Source organism: Melopsittacus undulatus, chromosome 1 (assembly GCF_012275295.1).
Source record: "Melopsittacus undulatus isolate bMelUnd1 chromosome 1, bMelUnd1.mat.Z, whole genome shotgun sequence".
NCBI classification, from domain to species: domain Eukaryota; kingdom Metazoa; phylum Chordata; class Aves; order Psittaciformes; family Psittaculidae; genus Melopsittacus; species Melopsittacus undulatus.
This window is the reverse complement of record NC_047527.1, coordinates 120,878,843-120,900,253: the sequence shown is the minus strand read 5'-3', so window position 1 is coordinate 120,900,253 and position 21,411 is coordinate 120,878,843. Positions and strand designations below refer to the sequence as shown.

Sequence of the window (21,411 nt, the reverse complement as noted above, 5' to 3'; positions counted from 1 at the left end):
CAACAATTTCATGGTGTTTGTGGTACGTGTACCATGCAGATCATACAGACAGTAAATTATACACACACACACACTTGATATGAAAGCAACATTCTTCTAGCATGAATTTTAACACACTAATAAAGATCCTGCATTTACTGATCACAGTTGTGCATATTATCAAATCATTACTTTAAGTGACAAGACTGACATAAAGTAGAGTGAAATGCTGATGCCATATTTAATGTCTGATAACTAAAAAGTCTAATTTAAATAATCAATTCTCAATGCCATGTGTAAGAGACGACCTTAATTTGGCATAACATTATTCTGTCTGCTGTACACCTGCTTGTTCAGTGAATGAGGAATGAAAAATAGCAACTTCTCAACCACATTAAACAGCATCGCTTCCTACTTAGCATATCTGTCGAACTGTATTTTTAATTGAACTCTACAGCAGCAGCAGCACTAATTTTAGTGAGTAGGAGAGGTTTTAAAACCATGACATTAGTTAGATTTGCTTCTAATAACAATAAATAGAACTAAAAGACAGTAGATATTCACCTTAAAGTAAAAGAGTGTTTTCTTCAAATTCCAGTGGGTCAATGTGACAGGTGAAACAAGACATGAAAATTCACCATAGCCACATATATCGCCATGGTTTAATCACCCAATTCCTGTGTACCTAAGTTTGGCAGTCAACCTTTTGGTCAGACACCTCTAGTCACACACAGGCAATCTGTTGCGCCATGCCACACTCAGGTGGCACAGCTTCCCCTACACCACATTTGTCACATATGGATGCAAGACTGGCCATATAATTCAACACACGTCCGCCATAAAAAAGGGGAATGTGAACCTCTTGCCACAGACATTTATACAATCACAGGATGGAAAGAAAAGAGAATCACACCAGGGAGACCTACGTGGATAACACAGCTGTAACCTAAAATCCAAAACATTTTTATCATAGTTTTCAGATACTATCCTTTACTAACAAAAATATGGTTTGATGTCTTACTAACACAAAGTGAAGCTGCTAAGCAAAAGCCAGTGTGCAATGCTCGGCTACTGCCAAAGTTCAAGCTTCAAGTGCTTTAAGCCTCGCATGGATGGAATACTGGAATTGACTAATCCTTCCCTGTTCTGAATACCTCGCTACACTTTCTGCTTCAGATTGTCCAAATCTGGAATCAATTAAATGATAAACATTTATGTTTACAAAATACATCTGATGACAACTACCCTATGGCATTGACTCAGATTAATTTTCACATTAGTCATTAAATACCAAAATTTTTCATCTGACAAAACCAGATTCATCTTTAAAAACTGCAGCCGTTAGTTAAAGAGAATGTACAGTACTGCAGTATGGAGAGGAATAAATGGGTACCATAAGTGATTATGTGCCAGAGATAACATCAAATAACATATAACATTTGCTGTATTTCAACATTTTCAATTCAACATGCATTTCATCTTGTTTAGGAGGCCAGCATTAAAACCTTGGTTTATTAAATCCAATATTTTTACCATATCTGATTTGGGATTTTTGATGGTTTGTTGGTTTATTTGGAGTTTTTTTTGGTTTTTTTTTAACTCTGGGTGCTATAAAGTTGACTGATCTCAAGTATTTAGCACAGAAAAATGTCACAGTGTCTCATTATGTTTCAATAATTTCTATTAATTACATGCATTTTAAACTACTTTTGTAGAAATTTTAGGACTGAAACTAGTTAGGTTTTTGCTGAAACTTAGACATATTTTTTTTACAGAGATTATTGGCCTGTCCTAGGATACCCAAATTCAGCTCCAGATTTTGCCACATACATGTGACCTTGACAGTTAACTGTTTTCTCTGTCTCAGTATTACAGTGGTAAAACACATTTTTAAGGATTGTAGTGGGAGTAGGCTTAGCTGGTTGAGATATTGCTTCAAAAATATCTATCAATTATGCACATAAGGCTACTGTGCCCTGCTCCCTAGCAGCAAGGAAGGCTCAGAACTGAGATGAGCAAGAGCTTTAGTCTTAAAGGCTCCTAGAAGAAGGTTGAATATTCATATTTCCTTCATGTAAACTTCAACAAGAGAGTCTGCCTACTCCTTCTTACCACTTTTTGTCCCCAGGAAGAGAAAAGGTAGCCAGGGAGAAAAACATATCAGAGTAGCAATATTAGATGGAGTAAGACCAAACTGGAAGTTTCTTCTCCCTCTGCTCACAGCAGAAGACAGGAGCCTTCCAAGTTGCCTGAAGTGGAAGATTTTGAGAGTGATTCAGAGACAGAGACAGTTATTTGTCTGGTTGACAACCCTGTTGTCATTCAGGCTGATGTTACACAGATTGAGGAAGAGTGGGTCAGAAGCTGTGTCTTTTTATTTTGTCAAAGATGGTTTTTTGAAGCTAAATGCTCACACAAATTGATAGCACATCTAACACTGCAAGTAGAAGAAAAAAAGGCACAGAGGAAGAAAAATGAGGATGCTTTTCCCAAAAGGCCACAGCTACTTCAATGCATCATCACTAATTAAAAAGCAAATCAGCTTTCATTAATAGATTTCTTTTTAAGGCAGGAATGCAAACAAGCAACACAGGCATGACAGATGCAAGCCTGTGCTCCACTTGTTCTATCAAGTAAGAGGAGTTAAAGAAAATGAACTCAATAGTCAAATAAATGCATCAAAACATAAAGATGAATTGACTTTCGTTACTGGGAATGTAGTAACATGAATTAAAAGATGAGGTTAAAATAAAGATATTTCAAAGGTTAAAAGAAGTTAAGAGCAGTTACATTTCCACAGGACTTGCTGAAATGTACACAAAAAAGATACTTAAAAATAAATTATGAATTTACAAAACAAGAACCATTTATGGACAGCTGTGAACAAAGGCTCAGGAGAACAAAGAAGGTAAGTCAAAAAGCTCTTGGAGGTGGTCCTTTACCAGACAGAAAGGAACACAAATCACAATGAAGATCATCATATCTTCTGCACAAGAATATCATCATGTTATGCAGAACATCAAGACATAACATCATACTATGCAGAAGCTGAGGTGTTAAGAAAGTAAACATATGTTGAAAGATGCATCAAAAATGGCAAGAAATAGTTTTTGGTTTGTTTTGTGTTTTTTGTAGGCAACTGATTCTCTGTTCTGCTGGCAAAATAGAAAAATGAAATAAACTGGGTTCCAGAGCATCTCTCTGTCTGACCTCTGATGTTTTCATTGTAACTGAGAGTGAATGCCTATTTCCAAGAAAAACTCCAACTCTTTTCCATGGGATAGCGGTGGAATGTTACTAAAATAATACACACTCCAACCAAAATGGGGAGGGACAGGGTAGAGAGGACATATGCAAGCTTTGTGAGGTAAAATGCTGACTAAGAAAGCTTGTTGCTGCAACTGCATTAGACACAAAATATCAGCCTCTGTAAGTCAGCATAATTTAATTGATGCTGAAATGGTGGACTTGGTAGGGCTTGGTTAATGGTTGGACTCGATGATCTTAAAGGTCTTTTCCAGCGTAAATAATTCTATGGTTCTAAAAAAAAAAAATAAATCACTGGCAGGATCAGTTAGCTGCTGTGACACATTAGAGCTCCTGCTGTAGGAAGCAATCCAGATGTTTTAACTGAGCCCAAGAGGTATGAACTGTCTCTAGAGCCAGCAACATCAGCAGGAAAGAAAGCCAAGAGTACAGATTTCAGTACAGTAGTCCAGGCCAGAAGGAACAACACAGGGAGAGTCAGGAGCAAGACTTGTACCTCAGTTTGCCACAGCACATCTTTGTAGCTTGGCAAGCGCCACATAGCATATACCTATAAATCAAGTTTTAGCTCCAACCAAATACAAGGCTGCAGCAGTAGCTTCCAACAGAAACATAATTATATATGGGGCCACATACTGAAGAATTATCACTTGCCTTCTGTTTTGGAAAAACTGAGTAAGATGTCTTCAAAACCAGGGAGGAGATGAGGCTGTGCCTACTAAAGAGGGACTTCTTAACCAATTACCTTTTCTCTCCCAATGTTGAACTATAATACTGCACACACTGTATTAATCCATGCTTAGAAATAAATGGTAGATATACAGACTTCTTAGTTACCAAAGATGTATACAATTGTGTGTCTGGAGCTATCACAGTTTAGAGAATCTATGGATTAAAACTTTTTGTCAATTTCCCTGCTAGCTGATAAAGATGTTGCAGGTACCTAACCACATTTATGTCACCAGGATACCTGCTATAATATTCTCAGGGATACTTATTTTAGAAACAGTATCTCAGCCTCACACACATATTTTTTTGAAGAGTTTAAAACCTGACGTTATTTCTAAGACATGTGCCTCCACACATGAATTACAAAATTTTGAAATCATTATGTGTGAATACATACATACCACTGAAAATGCTAAATCTAATACTTTAAGAAGCAATGTTTTTTGTTTGCTTGAACATACTGTCCCAAGACTCTAAAAACTGTCCGTTTCTTTACAAATTCCACATACTTACAATAGTCTGCTTAGTCTTTATTTAAAACATAAGTGACAGCAAATAGCCTATCTGAAACCACAAAGAAAGGCAATGTGAAACACAACACCCAAAGGGACAGCAATATGGGTGTCCATCAAAGTAATTTGTATTTTATCCTATTTAAGATACTTCATCTAAAAGTAAGCCTGAGGGAACAAGCATTGTCTTTAGCTTGTAAATACAGAGAAAAGTCAGAAATACAATTAGGCTGAAGATGTCCTATAGAAAGCAAAACATATGTAAATAATGGCTTTGCTCCTTCATTCCTATGATGTACTGTTTAACAGGAATTACTGTGTAATATTCTTTGGAAAAAGAAAGATGTATGATTTCATGGTTTTATAATAACTGGCAACAAGACAGAAAGGAATATCTATCAGTAGGCAATACTTTCCTTGAGAACAAATTCAAAAGGCAGGGGGCCTTTTGCCATATTGAGAGAGCATCAACAGCTTAATCCTACAGGCTAGCCCCAGAAAGCCAGGGTTAATTTACTGCTAGTGGAATATAATTGCTCAACTGGATGTTTTCTAAAACAGATTTAGGGATCACACAACCAGTGATTCTGAACAAACACTGTCTAAAAGTCTGACTAAATGTGAAATTCCTGAAGGACCTCTAGCAAGAAGGGTCTGGCAGGGAGAGAAGGCTAATTAACATGGATCATCTCAACCCTTAAAAATCAGCTGTAACTGCAGACAGACAACTGTTCAGAAGCTAAAAATCAGTGGCAAAGTCTCAGAACCAGTTACATAATTTGATAAACTGAGTTCAGCGCAACAAAGCATTAAGATATTATGTTAGCAACCATCTTCTCTTAAAAAGAGGGGAGCTTAAGTTTCTAGTTTTGCATGCTGGTGAAGGTCTGGGCATTGTTAGCATATATGGCTGGGTTGGTTACCTTCTCTCTACAGGTCCTGTCCTCCCAGCTGAAGAAATCACTTTGTTTGGCTAAGCAGGTATTTTTCTTATAGTTTTGACAGAGGTACTGCACTGAAAACCCCATGCAGGCTGATTCAGCTTTAAAGTGCTAACAGCTCAAATCATTATGCTTGGGTTTAATAATTATTGCATGAATTAAGACTAGCCCTTGCTGCTGGCTTGGCAAGAAAGTCTACTAAAAACACATAACAATTTTCATTAATACTATTTAACAGGAAAAAGAAATGTCCAATGGGATTAGTCATGGTAGAAGGTAGTTTTATCTGCTCCAACTTCCCAATGTTTTTCTCTTTTTTCCCAGTTTCCTTTTTATTAATAATCCATCTGAACTTTAAAAATCCTGAGCTAACAGTACACCAGGACTCTCCACTCAAAGAAGTACTGTTAATGCGCCCATGAGCTTTGGAAATGTTGCTGAACACCTTTGTTAGATAGTAAAGACAGCCGCAGGAATACATGCAGCAAAATTTGAAGGAATAATGCTGCTGCTCCTCTTTTAAAAGACAGGTACCTCAGAATTTAGAGGAATGACACATTATCCAGCCTTATTATCCACGTATGCTGATTATCCTCAAAAGACAACCTCACTGAGCCCTTATGCAACCAAGAAAAAGTAGTTATGTGAATTACTATGTCTTCTCGGTGGGGAACAATTACAACTACAGTAACTACTGTGTATTAGATCTCGAGCTATACAGCACTGCAGGCTTGGAGTAGGTCTTACAAATCTGAAGCAGCACGAGGAACTATCAAAGCTAGTGTTAACTTATCCCAAACCTCATAGAGCCGAATGTAAAAGTATCTACACAGGGAAATAAAACACAAGCAAACCCATTGTTTTAACAAGCACATTCAGCACATGAAACTGCTCATGAAACTGAGCAGTGAAGAAAGCTCAAGAGTTTTAGTGCTTGAAAAGCAGGTCCACCTCAGCCACCTTCGAAGTGCCACAGTAACAGAGGCACTGTACAGCAGACACTGGGAGAAAACTCATGGGCTTTCTCTTTCCGTGGAGCAAAACATGTCAGTTATAGCCATACACTACAAGGATGCTATCCTGCAGCACACACATCGTGAATTTTCAAAAAGATTTTTTTAGTTTTAGTTGGGCCAAATATATAAAGCAAGGAATAACGTGTTTTTTTAAGATGGTAACCATTCTCATCTAATTTCATATGCTTTAGATGCCACTTTTCAGTGAAAGAACACAGAATATTAATCAATCTACATTACAAAATTAGTTGATGTGCAACAGTGATCAGCTATTGAAAAAAAAAGAAATATTATTTTGTCTTTTTTCAAACATTTTCTTAAACCAAACTGGCCTTCTGAGTTTTCCAGGAAAGACTGATGTTTTACCACAAACTTTTCAATTTCAAGAAACTAAATACTAGAATAAATTTGTCAGTATGACAAGTGAAAATTTACATATCTCCAAAGTAGAACAATGGGACTGATGTCAAAGTGCAAGACAAGTGTAACAAATATCATTGGGGTGATCTGTACACACATGACACATTCTGCATGTCTGACTGGCTTCCACTTGATGCTAAAATCATTTGGCTGACTTCCCAGAAAGTAACTGGATCAATCTATCTTTCCATTAAATCCTGCTAATAAACTCCCTCCTTCCTGCATGTTGATTCTTGCTATCTATCTCAGAAGGAAAACTTTCTTTAGAAGTGAGATCAGCTATGAAAATGCTTCATCAAAATTAAGTGAGCAAAAAGATTAGGGAAGATTTTGTATGCCCATATAAAAAGCAGTACATTCACAGCTAATACAATTCATTACACGTCCCTCAAACTCAGTAAATCTACAATTACTTACCTCACTGAAAATCTAGTACTGACAGCCTAAAGCATGTTTACTTAAGGGTTCTGGGGAAGTATTGTCTTAAAAATAAACATTTGAATGGAGGGGCTATCAACACTGTAACAGTATTTACTCATATTCTGTCTCTGAATCAGTTTTACAGACTTCAGAGTTCTTCTGTGGAATGTTCAAGTACTTTACTTTTCAATTATTTTTAAAGAAAAAAATTAATATGGATCCCATCCTAATCATTTTTCCTTTAGCTAATAATCAGTTTCTATGAAATAACTGGCATGACACTTAACACCAAGTTACTGCTCCTGCGTTTGCCTTGAATGTGTGTTCTTTTTGACTCTTACCTTCACATTTTCTGGATGAAGCCCTCCAGGGTGTTTGTCCATGTACTGACATAAATCAGTGTGCTAAAAGAAAGCCAGATGGAAAAGAAAGGTATTAATATCTGTATGACTGCAGCAATAAATATCCTTCTACTTAGATGTGGACAGAACAAATAGAAAATGAGATTTTTCAGCCACACGCGCACATACACAATTGGACTATACACTCCACTTTGCTTAACGGTCTTGGTAACTTGACGGATATGAATGTTCACCAGAAGTATATTAGTGTTTTTTCCTAACATCCTGTATATGGTAAATTAATCACTTGAATTTTAGGATTATTTTGTACCTTGTAAGGACAGTATCACTCTAACAGCAGAAAGGTAATATCTTTAGGGAAAACTGCAAGGGAGAACCTCAAATGCTGTTCTCATTATTCACATTAAACCACTTCATTTTAAATATAATTTTATGGTTATTCTAGATTAAGATGGCTTAATAGTCTAGAAAATAAATCTGAAAGGCACTGCGTATCACGACTACTGAATTATACTTCCCAGCTCAAAAAGAAGCACGTATTATGCACATGTATAGCTATCAATTACAGATCATTTAGAAAACAGCTTCACAGAAGACTCAAAACTGTAAATTTGCACTTCATGGTTGCCTACATTCCCTGAAAATATACCATAAATCTCTTCAGAAAATAAGCAGGCTTGCAATGTACAGATTAATGTTATTTTTAATTAAGTATTTATTGCTTTTACTGTGGAAATACTTATTTTCTCTGGATTTTCTCTTGCATTTCTTCATTTTCCTACTAGTCAGCAGCATGCTTTCAGCAAAGTGGCACGTTGCTTCTCTGATTTGCTTGCACAACTCAGCTTCTGGAATGATGTTCAGAATAAGCAAAGAAAAATATGCGCCAGATTAACCATCAGAAACTCAGAGACCGACTCTGCCTTCCACACCTGGTTTCTGAACACATCTGGTAAAAATCATCCAGCATTCCTTCAAAAGCTACTTGGCAATACCTGCCTCACACATACAGAACAGCTGAACTAAAAATATAGGCAGTTTTCAGGGTGAGAGTTTTGGACAAAAGCTACCTTTGACATAGGGGAATGATTTCTCTGTGCAACATTTCCCAGTCCAGGAGCCATTCCCTAATCCTCTTTTGCAGACTTACATGGATATATAGGAAAGTCTATGTCTCCTAAGACACAAAATTTGTGCTGGCTACAAGTCTTCTGTACAAACTTATTTTCTGAAGTCATAAGCTACAAAAACAGACTATGCATGTACAACTGACACTGCAATGACATAAGATGCACTGGCTGATTAGGTTGTGCACTAGCACAGTTTTTTTTCCAGGAATTCTTATATGGCTCTAAGAGAGCAAGTGCCCTGAATGCAGGAAATCGCTTCAGTCACCAAAAGCAGCATGAGTACCAGAAGGGCAGAGAGCAAGCTCAAACAGGCAAACCACACTAAATACAACACAACAGAACTTCTACCAAAACACAAGCCACAGCAAGCAAGCAATACTTCAATTTACAGTTAACACATTAGTGAATGCATTTACTGAGAAAATGAAGAAATACACTTCTACCACTGAACAGCTGCTGTCAGTAAATTGTGCTTTATATAAAGTCTGTGTTTAACCTGAAGACTTATTCCTAGTTTCTGTAAAATCTTTAGCCACTTCAGGTACATATTCCTCTTCTATTCTCCGAGTAAGTTTTCTGGGACCGTATCAATAAATCATGCCAAAAAATGGACCAGTCATCCTTCAGTATGCATCACTGCATTACCTAATTTTGTCTTTTACTTTATCTACCCCAAGGAAACAGACTTGCACAAAGTCATCTGCTAACTTTGCCATTTCTTTGGAAAAACTAACAGACTTTGAGTACTAACCCCAGCACAAGAGTCTGCCTGCAGCAAAGTATCAGCTGAAATATCGTTACTACAGGTAATGAATGGCTAGTGTCAAATAAGAAGTTTGGGGGATTTCCTCATTTTAATGGGTTTTCTATTACTGAAAAGAAGTGGCAGCCTGGCGGAATAACATTCTCATTTTTAACTTAAATACAAATCTTTGAATAGTGACAGCACCTGCAGTGCTTGGGAGAAGCGTAAATAAAAGCCTGAAATGTCACTTTAAAAAGCCCAGCAGAGTGAATGGGGCAGTGGTGTCCGTTCCCCAAACACACCCGTTGTGGCCCAAGCAACACACACTCCCTCATGCAAGCTGGCTGAAGGAGGAGAATTATCATTTCCCCATAATTCACTCTTCCAGCCTTTGCTGGTGACAGATAACCTGGTAGTTGGGAAACTTACTGCCTCCTGCACCTCTGACTGATTTTTATGATTTGCAACTAGTCAGGCAACATAACGACAGAGGAAGACAAACCCAATGCTACTTCTGAAGGTCCCATCCCAGAAGCCCCAGCACCCCAAGCTGCTGCTAGCTGCACTTTTCTGTTCACCAAAAGCTTTCTAAGAACATGCTCTTCAGAGTCACATCACCAGGACCAGCAGCCAGTCATCTTTCTATTTCTAATGTACTTTCAATGAATTGTGAGGATACCTCCATTTTCCTGCACTTATATTTCAGTTATTATTTGGATGCATTTCCTCCATACATGAACATCAGCTATGATCATATGTTATGCATCATTCACCTCTTCCTATCCCAAGGACCAGGATGACTGGTAGCTTGGTTTAACCTTCTGCATCAGTAGTTCCCCCCTTCAAAATCCAATTGCTAGTATCTGCCTAAAATTCCATGTAAACAGCAATTTCTACAGAATCCTGGAAACCTTACAGAATCAGTTGTGCAGCAGTCTTTTGGCATCTAATTTTTTCTCACACAAATGCTACAAACACAAAGAAATCTCTACCAAATCTTCATTCAGACAGCAAACAGAAATGGAAAATGTTTTCTATACAAATCTTTCAAGAATTTGCCCTCATAAAACTAAGTTAGAGTCTTTTTCATAAAAGCAACTGAACACCATGGTACCAACTGGGAAAGCAACTTACACAGTTTCAATACATTGTTCCTCACTTAAAAAAAACCCCAAAACGCAGCAGTAAAGCAAAGGCAGACTCAGCTGCTCTTCTTTTCCCAAGGCAGGGACTCAACGCACATTGAATTAAATATTAGTAAATCCAGGAAAGCTGGCAGCACTGTAGGGACAGCCATTTCTAAACCTGTATTCCCTTCTAGCAGGCAAGTGCCAGCTCTAGTGCTTGTGCGCTCAACTGACAGTGAAAAACACATGAATGCAAGTTTCAGGAAAGCATTAAAAAAGAAAACAGAGAGCAAGCCTGATGAAAGCAGTTTTGTAACAGTACTTCATGAAATTGGCACCATATAGATGAACAATTTTTTCTTCATATTGCATTTGAGGCAGCAGGCAGCATGCTTTTCCAAGTGGAACAGTGGCTGCATGTACAGAATGACATACTCTGACACTAGGGTCTCTGCTGTGGGCACCACCTTGATCTAATAAAATATATATCCTAAAGGAAAATTCAAGATACAATTACATATTGCAGTAACATGAAACTATGCTGAAACAACATAGGAAGGCAACACGCAAACCAACCAACACACCCTTTACAATACTTTCTCCGCTGTCTTAGAGGGTGAGGACACTTCACAGGGAAGCAGGATAAACTGGGAACGTAGTACAGAGACTTCCAGGTAATTCCAAAATACCTTTCAGATACCTAGCTGGACCAATTCTTCAAGCTAGCTTTTAACAACTCTATCAGCCATACTGTTAATCCTCAACACACACAGATCACAAGCAATCTCATGCTGACAGAATATATGCTATTTAAGCTTAAGTTAAAAATCCCATTAATTCCTTATCTTAACAGTCCACCAGTTTACCCACACCTATATGTAAAAATAATCTATTAGCACTCATCTGTTCTTCACAGCTACACAAAAACAACAAAGTTACCATAGTGAACAACTCATAAGCTACGAAAGTTCAGAATTCATGGGGTTTATCCAACCTTTTATTTGTTTGCTCAATAAACGTATATTATGATAACTTTTTAATGTGATCACATACTTTTTTCCCCTCACAGGATTAGACATCCTCCCTGAACAGACTAGGAGGTACTTGATTACAGAACAGCTGTGCTGTTATTCTGGGTTGTTCTGTTGGGGTTTTTTCCCCCTAATTTTCACACAGCTTGCAGTTTCTGGCTTATTTACTACTTTGAAGGCAGAAATATTAACCTCTCAGGCTTTCCTGCCATGCTTATTGCTTTGCTATTCACATGCTGCACAAACATAAAATATTTTCATAGCAGTCCAGGGGATTATTCCCTTTTATCAGGTAGGGAATTGAAGCAAAGAGAAAAGAGTCTCAAGTATCACTTGATTTGGGCAACTCCATTTAAAACACTTTCAGTTTGACTTTTCAGAGTATGTGGCACTATTTTGCCTTCTGTGTTTTGACTGACTTCAGTTACAGCTGTAAGTGTATAATGCTTTTGCAAGGGAGACCGAGAATCTCATGCTGAATAGCAGAACTTGATCATATCTGAATTGCAATGACAGCAATTTGCAATGGTGATGACAATTTCCAATATAGCAAGAATGGAACCCAGCTCTCTACAGCAGTACTACCTACCTTACCTTGAATCAGTACTTTGAATGCAGCAGGAGCCCCAAACGACACCCTAGTTCCAACATCCAGAAAAAAGTTCAGCAATTACTCCGTGTCCTCAACACAGTCTTCTGTAGGGCTGTGCAACAGGCTCTTCCACAAGGATGGCAAAACGAGTTTGATAGGCCATTTCTGTCTCAATGTCCTCTAATTTTAAGAACTTGACTTCTACCTCACTAGCACAACAATGTTTTGTGCAAAATCTGTTATGCTTTAAGAAAACAATTCTATCTCTCCTACTACTACTGCCTCCGCTAGAAACAATTTCACTTCCCCCAGGGATGCAATCTGTCTAAAATCTTTCACAAGTGAAAGACTACAGCCAAGTCTTTGAGAGGAAAGAGGGAATCTTCAAAGACACAGATATTAAGTACAAATGCCAATTTTTCTGAGGCTTATCCGTTGACCAAATTTTGGGCAATTTTCAAAATAATAGCTCATGTGCCACACTCAGAGCACAAAGGCACATTCCAAGCCCCTGCTGTAAGGCTTGAATGTTTACAATAAGGGTCCTCCAGCTATAGGTTTAAGACATCTTGGCCATTTTGTCTGTGTCCTGGTTTGAGCAGTAGCAGTCATTTTTCTCCTTCTTGGTAGCTGGTGCAGTGCTGTGGTTTGACTTTCGGGCTGAGAACGGTTGCTGGTAGCAAGCATGTTTTGAGTTACTGCTCAAATGTTTGGTTTGTCCAAGGCCTTTTCTGAGCTCATGCTCTGCCAGGGAGGAGGGGAAACCGGGAGGAAGGGGAGACAGGACACTTGACCCAGGCTAGCCAAAGAGGTATTCCATACCATAGCACGTCATACCCAGGAGGTAACCGGGAAAAACCCGGAAGGGCTGGAGCTCTGGGGGGTTTGAGGAGGTATCGGTCGGTGCTCGGTCGGGCAGGGTGGGGTGAGTTATGGGTCGGTGGCTGGTGAGATGTTGTATTCTCTTCACTTGTTATTTGCTTTATCATTATTGTTTGTAGTAGTAGTAGCAGGAGTGATTTATGTTATACCTTAGCTATTAAACCATTCTTATCTCAACCCGTGGGGGCTACATTCTTTGGATTCTCCTTCCTAACTCTCCGGGGGTTGAGGGAGCAATGGGGGGGAGTGAGTGAACAAGCTGTGCGGACTTGGTTTTAAACCACGACAGGCTGGAATTAAAATTAAGTATAGGCAACTCGAAGCTGACTTTGGCATCTTATTTCTTCTTCATGTATTTCTTCTTCTACACTGTGCCAGCAGATCACTGCTCCAGGGCTGTGACTTAACTTCAGGGTTCTGGCACACACAACTACACATCTTTAAGAAATCTCTGTCAAACCTTTGTGCTACCTTCTCTCAACAAATTTAAACACAAACCCTTTCTTCAATGCACATCTCAAGTAACTAGACCTCCAGTAGAAAATATTTGACCCTTCTTGAGGTAGATTGCACAAGTTCTGGTTAGAACAGAGACTGCACAGTATCTCCTAGAACAGGGAATAGCAAACTCATGCTCAGCTATGCTAGTTCAACCATTCTCCTATTACAATTTTAGAAGAACATTGACCAATGCCCATTTTTGACCCAAACTTCAATGAATTTCAAATGCTTTCAGATCTTTTCTCCTCCCCGTGATGAAGACAAGTATCTCAACTACAGGTACATGGAAATGAGGGAGAGATTAAGTTACTTAACCCAACGTAACTGCTCAAAGAATAAGAACCAACAAAGTTGTACGAGGGTTAAGCAAAATCAAGTTTCTGGGTCAAGGAACAAGAAAAAAAAAAGCATAGTACAAAAAAAGAAAAAGGAAAATGCATGCTTACTCAGACTCTCTGTTACATTTCCTTTTCACTTCTCCCCTCCACCATCAACTACCATGGCAATACCACAGAAACTTCATTTATCTTGTGGAAATACTGTCTCCAGGATCCCATGAAGAAATTAACTGGGGTTTTGCTTTAAACTTGTGACAGTGCATAAGTGTATGAAGGTCTTCTATTCATCAAAACTCTGGTTTATGTTAGCAGACACATGCATGTTTATGTTTGTGAGCATACTGTGTATAAGCATCTGCTGAAGGGAAAAGAATCCAGGCTGATATTTATACAGCTGAAGCAAAGTTTATATACATTGCATCCTACTTCTGGAAGAGAAAGAGTAAGCAAACAGAAAAAGAAAATAGAGACAAATGTTGATGGTTCAGACTCCTCCCTTCTCCCTTTGAAGAAGGAATTCTGATTATGAATAGATGAGTAACCCACAAGCTACAAATGTCCTCAGATATGCTCAGTGCTTCTCTTTAACATCAACTATTTTGCTCAACTATCTTGCTCAGAAATAGGAGATTCTGCTACCAAACACAAATGTCTTCAGACAAAGGGCAAGACACCTCCTTTCAAAAGCATAGCCAGTGACATGAAATGAGCTTGACTTTGCCAGCCCTTTTCCATAATAATAATGTGACTGTCATTTTCTGTTAATTAAATTAGTCACTTCTATTTCCCATGCAATACATTCTCTTGCCCTCCTCTTCCTCGGTCATGATAAATCTCCATGTGACTTAGTTGTCCCATAATTCTGCCTAATTGGTTTCAGCTGTCATTTTTGAAGCTGAAATGCATGGAGAGCCTGGGGCTTGTGAATGGTACAGGAAGCATTTCCAACCGCATTCCCATCATGTAAAACCAGCACTGTGAAAGAACTCTTCCATTAAAACAAAAACGGGAGTATTTGGCTGCCGGCGATGCCATCATGCAGCAGACAGATTGTGCTGCTCCGCTGAGGCAGCAAGGCTGTTGTGAGCCATTCCTCTCTGCTCAAAGGAGAGCACGCATTATTTATGCCCTAGCAGTTTCACTGACTAAAATACTTTCTCTTTTGTCACCAACAAATTCTTAAACCGATAATATAATTTACCAATAAAAGCACAGGCAGTAGGAATATTTGAAGTGACAGGAGAACAAAGAAAAGTTAATTCTATTTAAATGGCACATATCCTCCAACCTAAGCACTCTGCAGATTACTGCACCATGGTTTAAACTCATTTTGTGTTGCTGCTATTTTCAAAAGTGTCTCACTTTTGACTCTCAGTTTCCAGTATTTCGATGTATCTCTATAATTCTATCTTCATCCCCTATGAGACAATGTAGTGTTAGTGATGCTAACAAAAAACACTACAAGCTACCTCTGAGTGATACCTAAGCAACTTCCAGAAAAACAGCAGAAGGCAACAGCACCAGCTGGGCTGAGCAGCAGGGGAAAGATATATATTAGGGATTCAAGAAAGAAAAAAACACCACCCCACAAGACACCTTTAATGAAAACAATTTTGCTAACAGATGTGTCTAGTGCCTTCGATTTGTCTCACACTGTCAACAAAGATAAATATACTTCAAAATACACGAAAACTATACAGAAAAGGAGATTGGGTGGTGGGGAAGTGCATTGAAAACCTACCTGAAAGTTCCAGAGAGGAAAGGGAATGCACAGCTTTCTGATTTTTGGTTGTTATTAGAAAATTCTGATTTTTGATTGCTATTAGAAAAGACATATTTATTTACTGATACAAAGTCTCTGTTCGTTGCACAGAGAACAATCTGGTCTGGGACTCTGATGAGTGAGACACACTGCTGCAGAAAGAATTCCTGAATGAACTAAGAGATCTTCAACAAAATCCAGTTTTCTAAAGATGCCAGTTTATCCTATGCCATATTCCCTGGCTACCTTCATAACTGTATAAGCACTGTGTTCTTAGTTAGTCAGGTTAAAGAGATATTAAACAACTCAGTGACATTAACAAAAGAGTGACATCTCAAAAATTAGTAGGAATTCCTACTCAGTATGATCAAAACCTAGCAGCATTATCAGCTTGTGTAAACTTTGATGGACTTATAGTCCCCAAAATTAACAGGGTTGGAACAATTTTTACAAGCTGAGCAAGTTGTAACAGATGTGTCCATGCAGAAGTGTGCGTGCATGTTTTCTTTAACTTGCTAAATCATTAGTTTTCCACAACACTGACAATTATATCCACGAATACAAAAGAGAAAAATAAATAAACACATAAATAAATAAACAGATAAATAAACACATAAATAAATAAATAAATAAAAGGTTTCTCTTTAGAGCATGGTAGACACCCCACAAGCTCATGGTGAGCATCCTCGCTCCAGGACTACGTAAGCAGAACACATACACGGCAGGGAGGATGACAATTCACAATACAACCATACTACATGGAGTATCCTACTGTCCCAACGTAATAATGTAATAATACTGGCACAGTACTGGCTGTGGATGGTACAGACATATCTACACAAGCTGAGCTGGTACCAGAGCCTTTGCTATGGTGGTGTGTTGGGCTACAGAAAAATGCCATGCTCAGGGCAAGAAAAAAGCAATGCAAATATTTCTCTAAAAGCTTCAGTATCCTATAGTAGACATTTCCTCACACTGGCTGAGGGACTGTTTTCTGCCATGCCTCCTAATGCTGTCTGCAAAATTGTAAGATTAATAAAAATTTTACAAGGAAAATTGCAGTTCAGACTGCAAGCACAAAAAAAGAAACATGGTGCTTCCATGGGTAATATTCCTCTTTGCTTAAAGGAGTAAACCACGACAAAATGAATAGGCCTTTTTACCTTTCCAGTGTTGGCTCTGTTTACTACTCAAGATTGATTCTAGATTCCTCTTAATCACCATTTCTTAGCTATTTCTTATATTATGAAACTATATATATTAAAAAGATATCTGCAATTACTGTCTCTTCATTTCAACTTCATTTTTTTTTTATTTTTCCAGAATTGCTCACCCTAAGTTTCTAGTTTTAAATATTTCATATATGTATTCATCAATATGACTACATTAATATAAAGCTGCATACTGCTAGTTAAGAAAAAAAATCTATTTTTAAGATTTAGACTTGTGGCAATTACTTTCCAAATGGCCAGTTATTGGATTGGTGTTCTCTTTGCTGGTTTTTCAATTTATGCTGTATAGATCAGAGGTTCTCATTTTAAGAGGAATTAAAATAATCAGTTAACACCCACATTATTAAAGAGACTGAGAAAAAGTTTAATTAGATTGGACAGTCTCTAGTTCGAGTTGAGATAGTCAGGTTTCACCTCAGAGGGACTTGGACAATGCTAGTTTATTACTGAAATTAAAACGTAAGGAATGTGTGGGATGCCACCAGAATATTACTGATGGTAGAGCTGTCCAGAACTCTGTAACACAGAAATAATCAATTACTAAAAAAAAAAATAATAATAAAAAATATAACACTAAACATAGAAGGATTTATTTTATATTATCTTAGTTTTTAAGTAGTAAAATAAACCAACATTTTTTTTCTTCAATTCCTTATACATGAAAGTAACAATGTATTAACTTCACTGGAAGACTACAAGTACTCATATTTAACAAATAAAAGCTAAGATGCAGAATTAAAACCAGAGAGGAGCTCAAAAAATAATTAACACTGATACCTACTATCAATGACATGCCTTCTGCTGATTATTTCTCTAGTGTTAACACTACCAGTAGTAAAAAAAAAAAAAAAATCAACCCAGAGTATCTTCTTCAGTGCTTTATGATTGTTATTATTAAAGAGGCATTCCCACAATTTATTTTTTCTCTTCCTTACTGCAATTTCAGATTTTCTTTTTTATCCTCACTGTCGTTGTCTCTTTATGATATATTTAAAGGTTTGTAACCATTTTAACATTTTTTTCCTCAACTCTGAACAGTCCTACTTACTTTGACTTTTCCTCAGAAGCCTTTATTCTAGGTGTTTGTTTATTTTTTTCCACCTCCTCAGGTGTCCAGCTGACTTGTTTTCCTTCTTTGTACAAATTAACCATTTCAGGTGGTGGCCTTACCTTTATTGGGTAGAGCATTATCACTGGCATATTTATCTTACTGGACGTACGTGTTTTTTGATGGGACTACAATGACGTTTGAGAATTTTAGCTGTAATTTAGGAAAAAACTAATTGAGATCTGTCAGTAGATAGAACATCTCATGTGATTTCCAGTGTTCCATCTGTCAGCTCAACCCTGGATGTTTTTATGCTGTGATTTTGTTGTGCTTTGTTTTGTTTATTTTAAATGCTTACATGGAATATACTTATAAATACTTAATTAAAAGAAGAATAAATAATAGGTGTTTATTATTAAATGGCGTAAAGCACACTGCAAATCTAACCAATTGGTAAGGTTTCAAAAAACATTAGTAAATTGTATAAAGAATGCAGATATATACAGCCTCCCAACCTGTTGGATTGTAAACCTTGACTAATCCTATTAACTACTCATCAGTATGGACCCTCCATATGAAGTCTACACAACCTTTGTGATCCTGAAAAGTCAGGATGATGAGGCAAACTGAATACATCTTCCCTCCTCCTGCTTGCCCAGTATAAACTTCTCATTAGCCTAGCAGGAGTATTTTTATTTTAATTTAAATACAATTTTCCATTTCTTTCTTGCTGATTCCATGTCTGGCACAGTCTTCACCTCTCGGCAAAGCACCAAGCAATTTCCTTCTGAAATCCCTTCTGAATCCCTACCCCCGGAAGCTAATTTTGTTTGCATTTCCAACCTATACTTGGACATCAGCAGCTCCTGTCTCTGATCTGCTCATTAAGACTTGAAAAACAACGCTTTCCCAAGAGCAGTATTCTCTTATTGTCTGGGGACTTTCTTTCTCTCTGCTTCCTCTCTGCCTTGTTCTGCCATCTTTTTGACTGCAGTTTCAGTATCACAAGGCTGGGACATGAGGCAGGGGCTGCACCAAGAAGGGAACAGCTCCTTCTCTGGACAAGGCAAATGGAAACTACAAAATTCAAGTGCTTCCATGCTGGAAGCCCTCAATAGCTCCGCTTCTTCCCACGGTGGAAGAACATCTGTGGCAAGCAGAGGTGTCTGCCAAGAGCATGATAGGAGGCATCTGACTTTTTGCAGAGCTTCACTAGCTTTCAGTCCTTGCTTACTATGTCTGGACACGCACCTTGACCTCAAGTGGGAAGAAAACTGCCCATCATTTCACCCTTGCATCAAAATAAGGTAATGCAGCCTCCAAATAAGTTTCATTCCCAATGAAACATTAGAAAACTCCGCCTTCCTTCTTGTGCCAATTTCCTTAATTTCTTTTGGGTAGTATGCACTGATGAGTTATCCTAGTGATTAGAGCTATGAATGCTCCTGATTTTCCCTGCTCTCCCACTCACCCACAAAGATAATCCGTTATTTTTTGTTTTGTTTCACAAGTGAGCAATGCCATCCTACCTTTATTTTAAACACATGTTTCCTAATAAATTAGAATAAGAAGTGGAAACCAGTACCAGTGTCCAATTCAAATTATCCAAAGTTGTCAGAAATTCAAAATTTTCAATGCAAAAAAAAAATCCTTTTTGCTAATAAGTGTTGACCATTTCCTTGCATAATACTTTTCACAACAAACTCAAAACTTCAGGTTTTGAAACTTCAGCTCTGTAACTCTTAATTCAAATAGATAGCATATATCTCAATTTCTAATCAGAATTAAAATGAAAAACTGAAACTTCTTTCTTTCTTACAGGAAATGGGAGGAAAACGTAACTAATGAACTTTATGAAGCCAACTCATTCTGTAACAATCTATTTTAGCTGCTGTAATGAAGCAATGAGAATTAAACTTTCTACTTTAATGGAAAGTAATTTTTAAGAAGGAAAAAACATACACAGAGATTAAAATAGGCAAGATAATTGAAAATGCTTGGGTTTAAATTACACTATTAGATCAGTCAGGAGCTTTTTCACTGTTGAGGCAGAAAGTGTATTGCTCATTACTCATACTTCCGATTATAAATTTATCTGTTCTTGCTTCAAATCTAGTTTGTAAATATTGAAAGCATAATCTAAAGTAGTGCTGTACAAGCTCACTTTTATATGCCAGGAGTACGACAAGTTGCTGGTTCATTTATTGATAATAATATACTTACATAATTATGCATAATACTAAAACCCTCATTATCATTCTACTGAGCCTGTAGCAATATGTATTGCTTAGGATTGCCTTTCAGCAATTAAGTGTTTCTAAATACAGTCATCTTCCTTTTAAATAAACAAATGAAGAAACTAATGGTAATAGCTAATGATCATTTTAGAACAAACAGATGTGAAACCATCTTCAAAGATCTCTCAATACATCTGAGATCTCACCTGTAAAATTCATCACCTCCTTGGGCAAAGTTGGCTGCATTGGTGACAGTTGCACAACAGATGGCATACCAACAAGGTCACATAAACTAACATCTAAACAGCATGGAGAGGAGGTGAGCCAAACTCACGTGAACAGTTACACTCTTCCATTTAACTGGAAAGCTGAACTGAAAACTTCTTTTGGAAGTCATTGTGGTCTCAGGTACCATATGAGAAACATGTCAAAATGTCACATTTTGGTTTTAGGTCTTACAGAGCACAACTCAGTTAACTATAGGAAACCGTTCATGTGTGAAAGACTATCAGCCCTTCAGGTTTTGCAGAGGTGATTCTAAGTAGCTCATTCTCAAAGCTCTTCAGGTAACAAGCAATGGCTCTCAACCATCCAATGATGAAACTGAACTCTCAGCTCTCTTTTTGGTATTCTTGCATGATCAACAATAATCAAAGCTGATGTTAGAGTTACCAAATCATACATAGAAATCATGCCCTACTAGCAATGTACTCTACATACTATTTTCAATTAAGTTATTACATGCAAAAGAAACAAGCCCACCTTTTCTTCCACAGAAATGTAGGGCTTTACATTCACCACCAAAATGTTTACATGGAGAATGAACTTTTCCTGATCTTCAAAATTCAGACAGAATTTTTAAAGATTGACTTTCTTTTGGTTCTGGGGTTCACCCAAGTTAAAGTTAAAAAGCTCTGTGATGTTTTCATCTGACAGACTTCCACATTAAAAAAATTCTAATTTAAGGAACACAGAGAATTTAATGACAGCCATGTTTCCTTTCAGAACTGTTCCGCTTTCGGTTTTTAACTTATTACTGCAATGCATTTTGCAATGAAAGGTGCTACATCAAATGATATTTCATTCTACTCTTTCAGGGTCAACACTGAAACTGAACACCTGTGATAACCTCAGGCATTT

General features: G+C 37.6%; 1 protein-coding gene across 2 annotated transcripts in view; it reads right to left on the bottom strand.

Moving 5' to 3' along the window:
* CDK14 (cyclin dependent kinase 14) overlaps positions 1–21,411 on the bottom strand; it is a 318,203-nt gene that overhangs the window by 159,794 nt on the left and 136,998 nt on the right. For both annotated transcript variants that reach the window (XM_005152937.3, XM_031052481.2), the window contains exon 7: positions 7,626–7,688. In XM_005152937.3, coding sequence (XP_005152994.2) covers positions 7,626–7,688 — 63 coding nt within the window. The remainder of the gene's footprint in view (positions 1–7,625; positions 7,689–21,411) is intronic.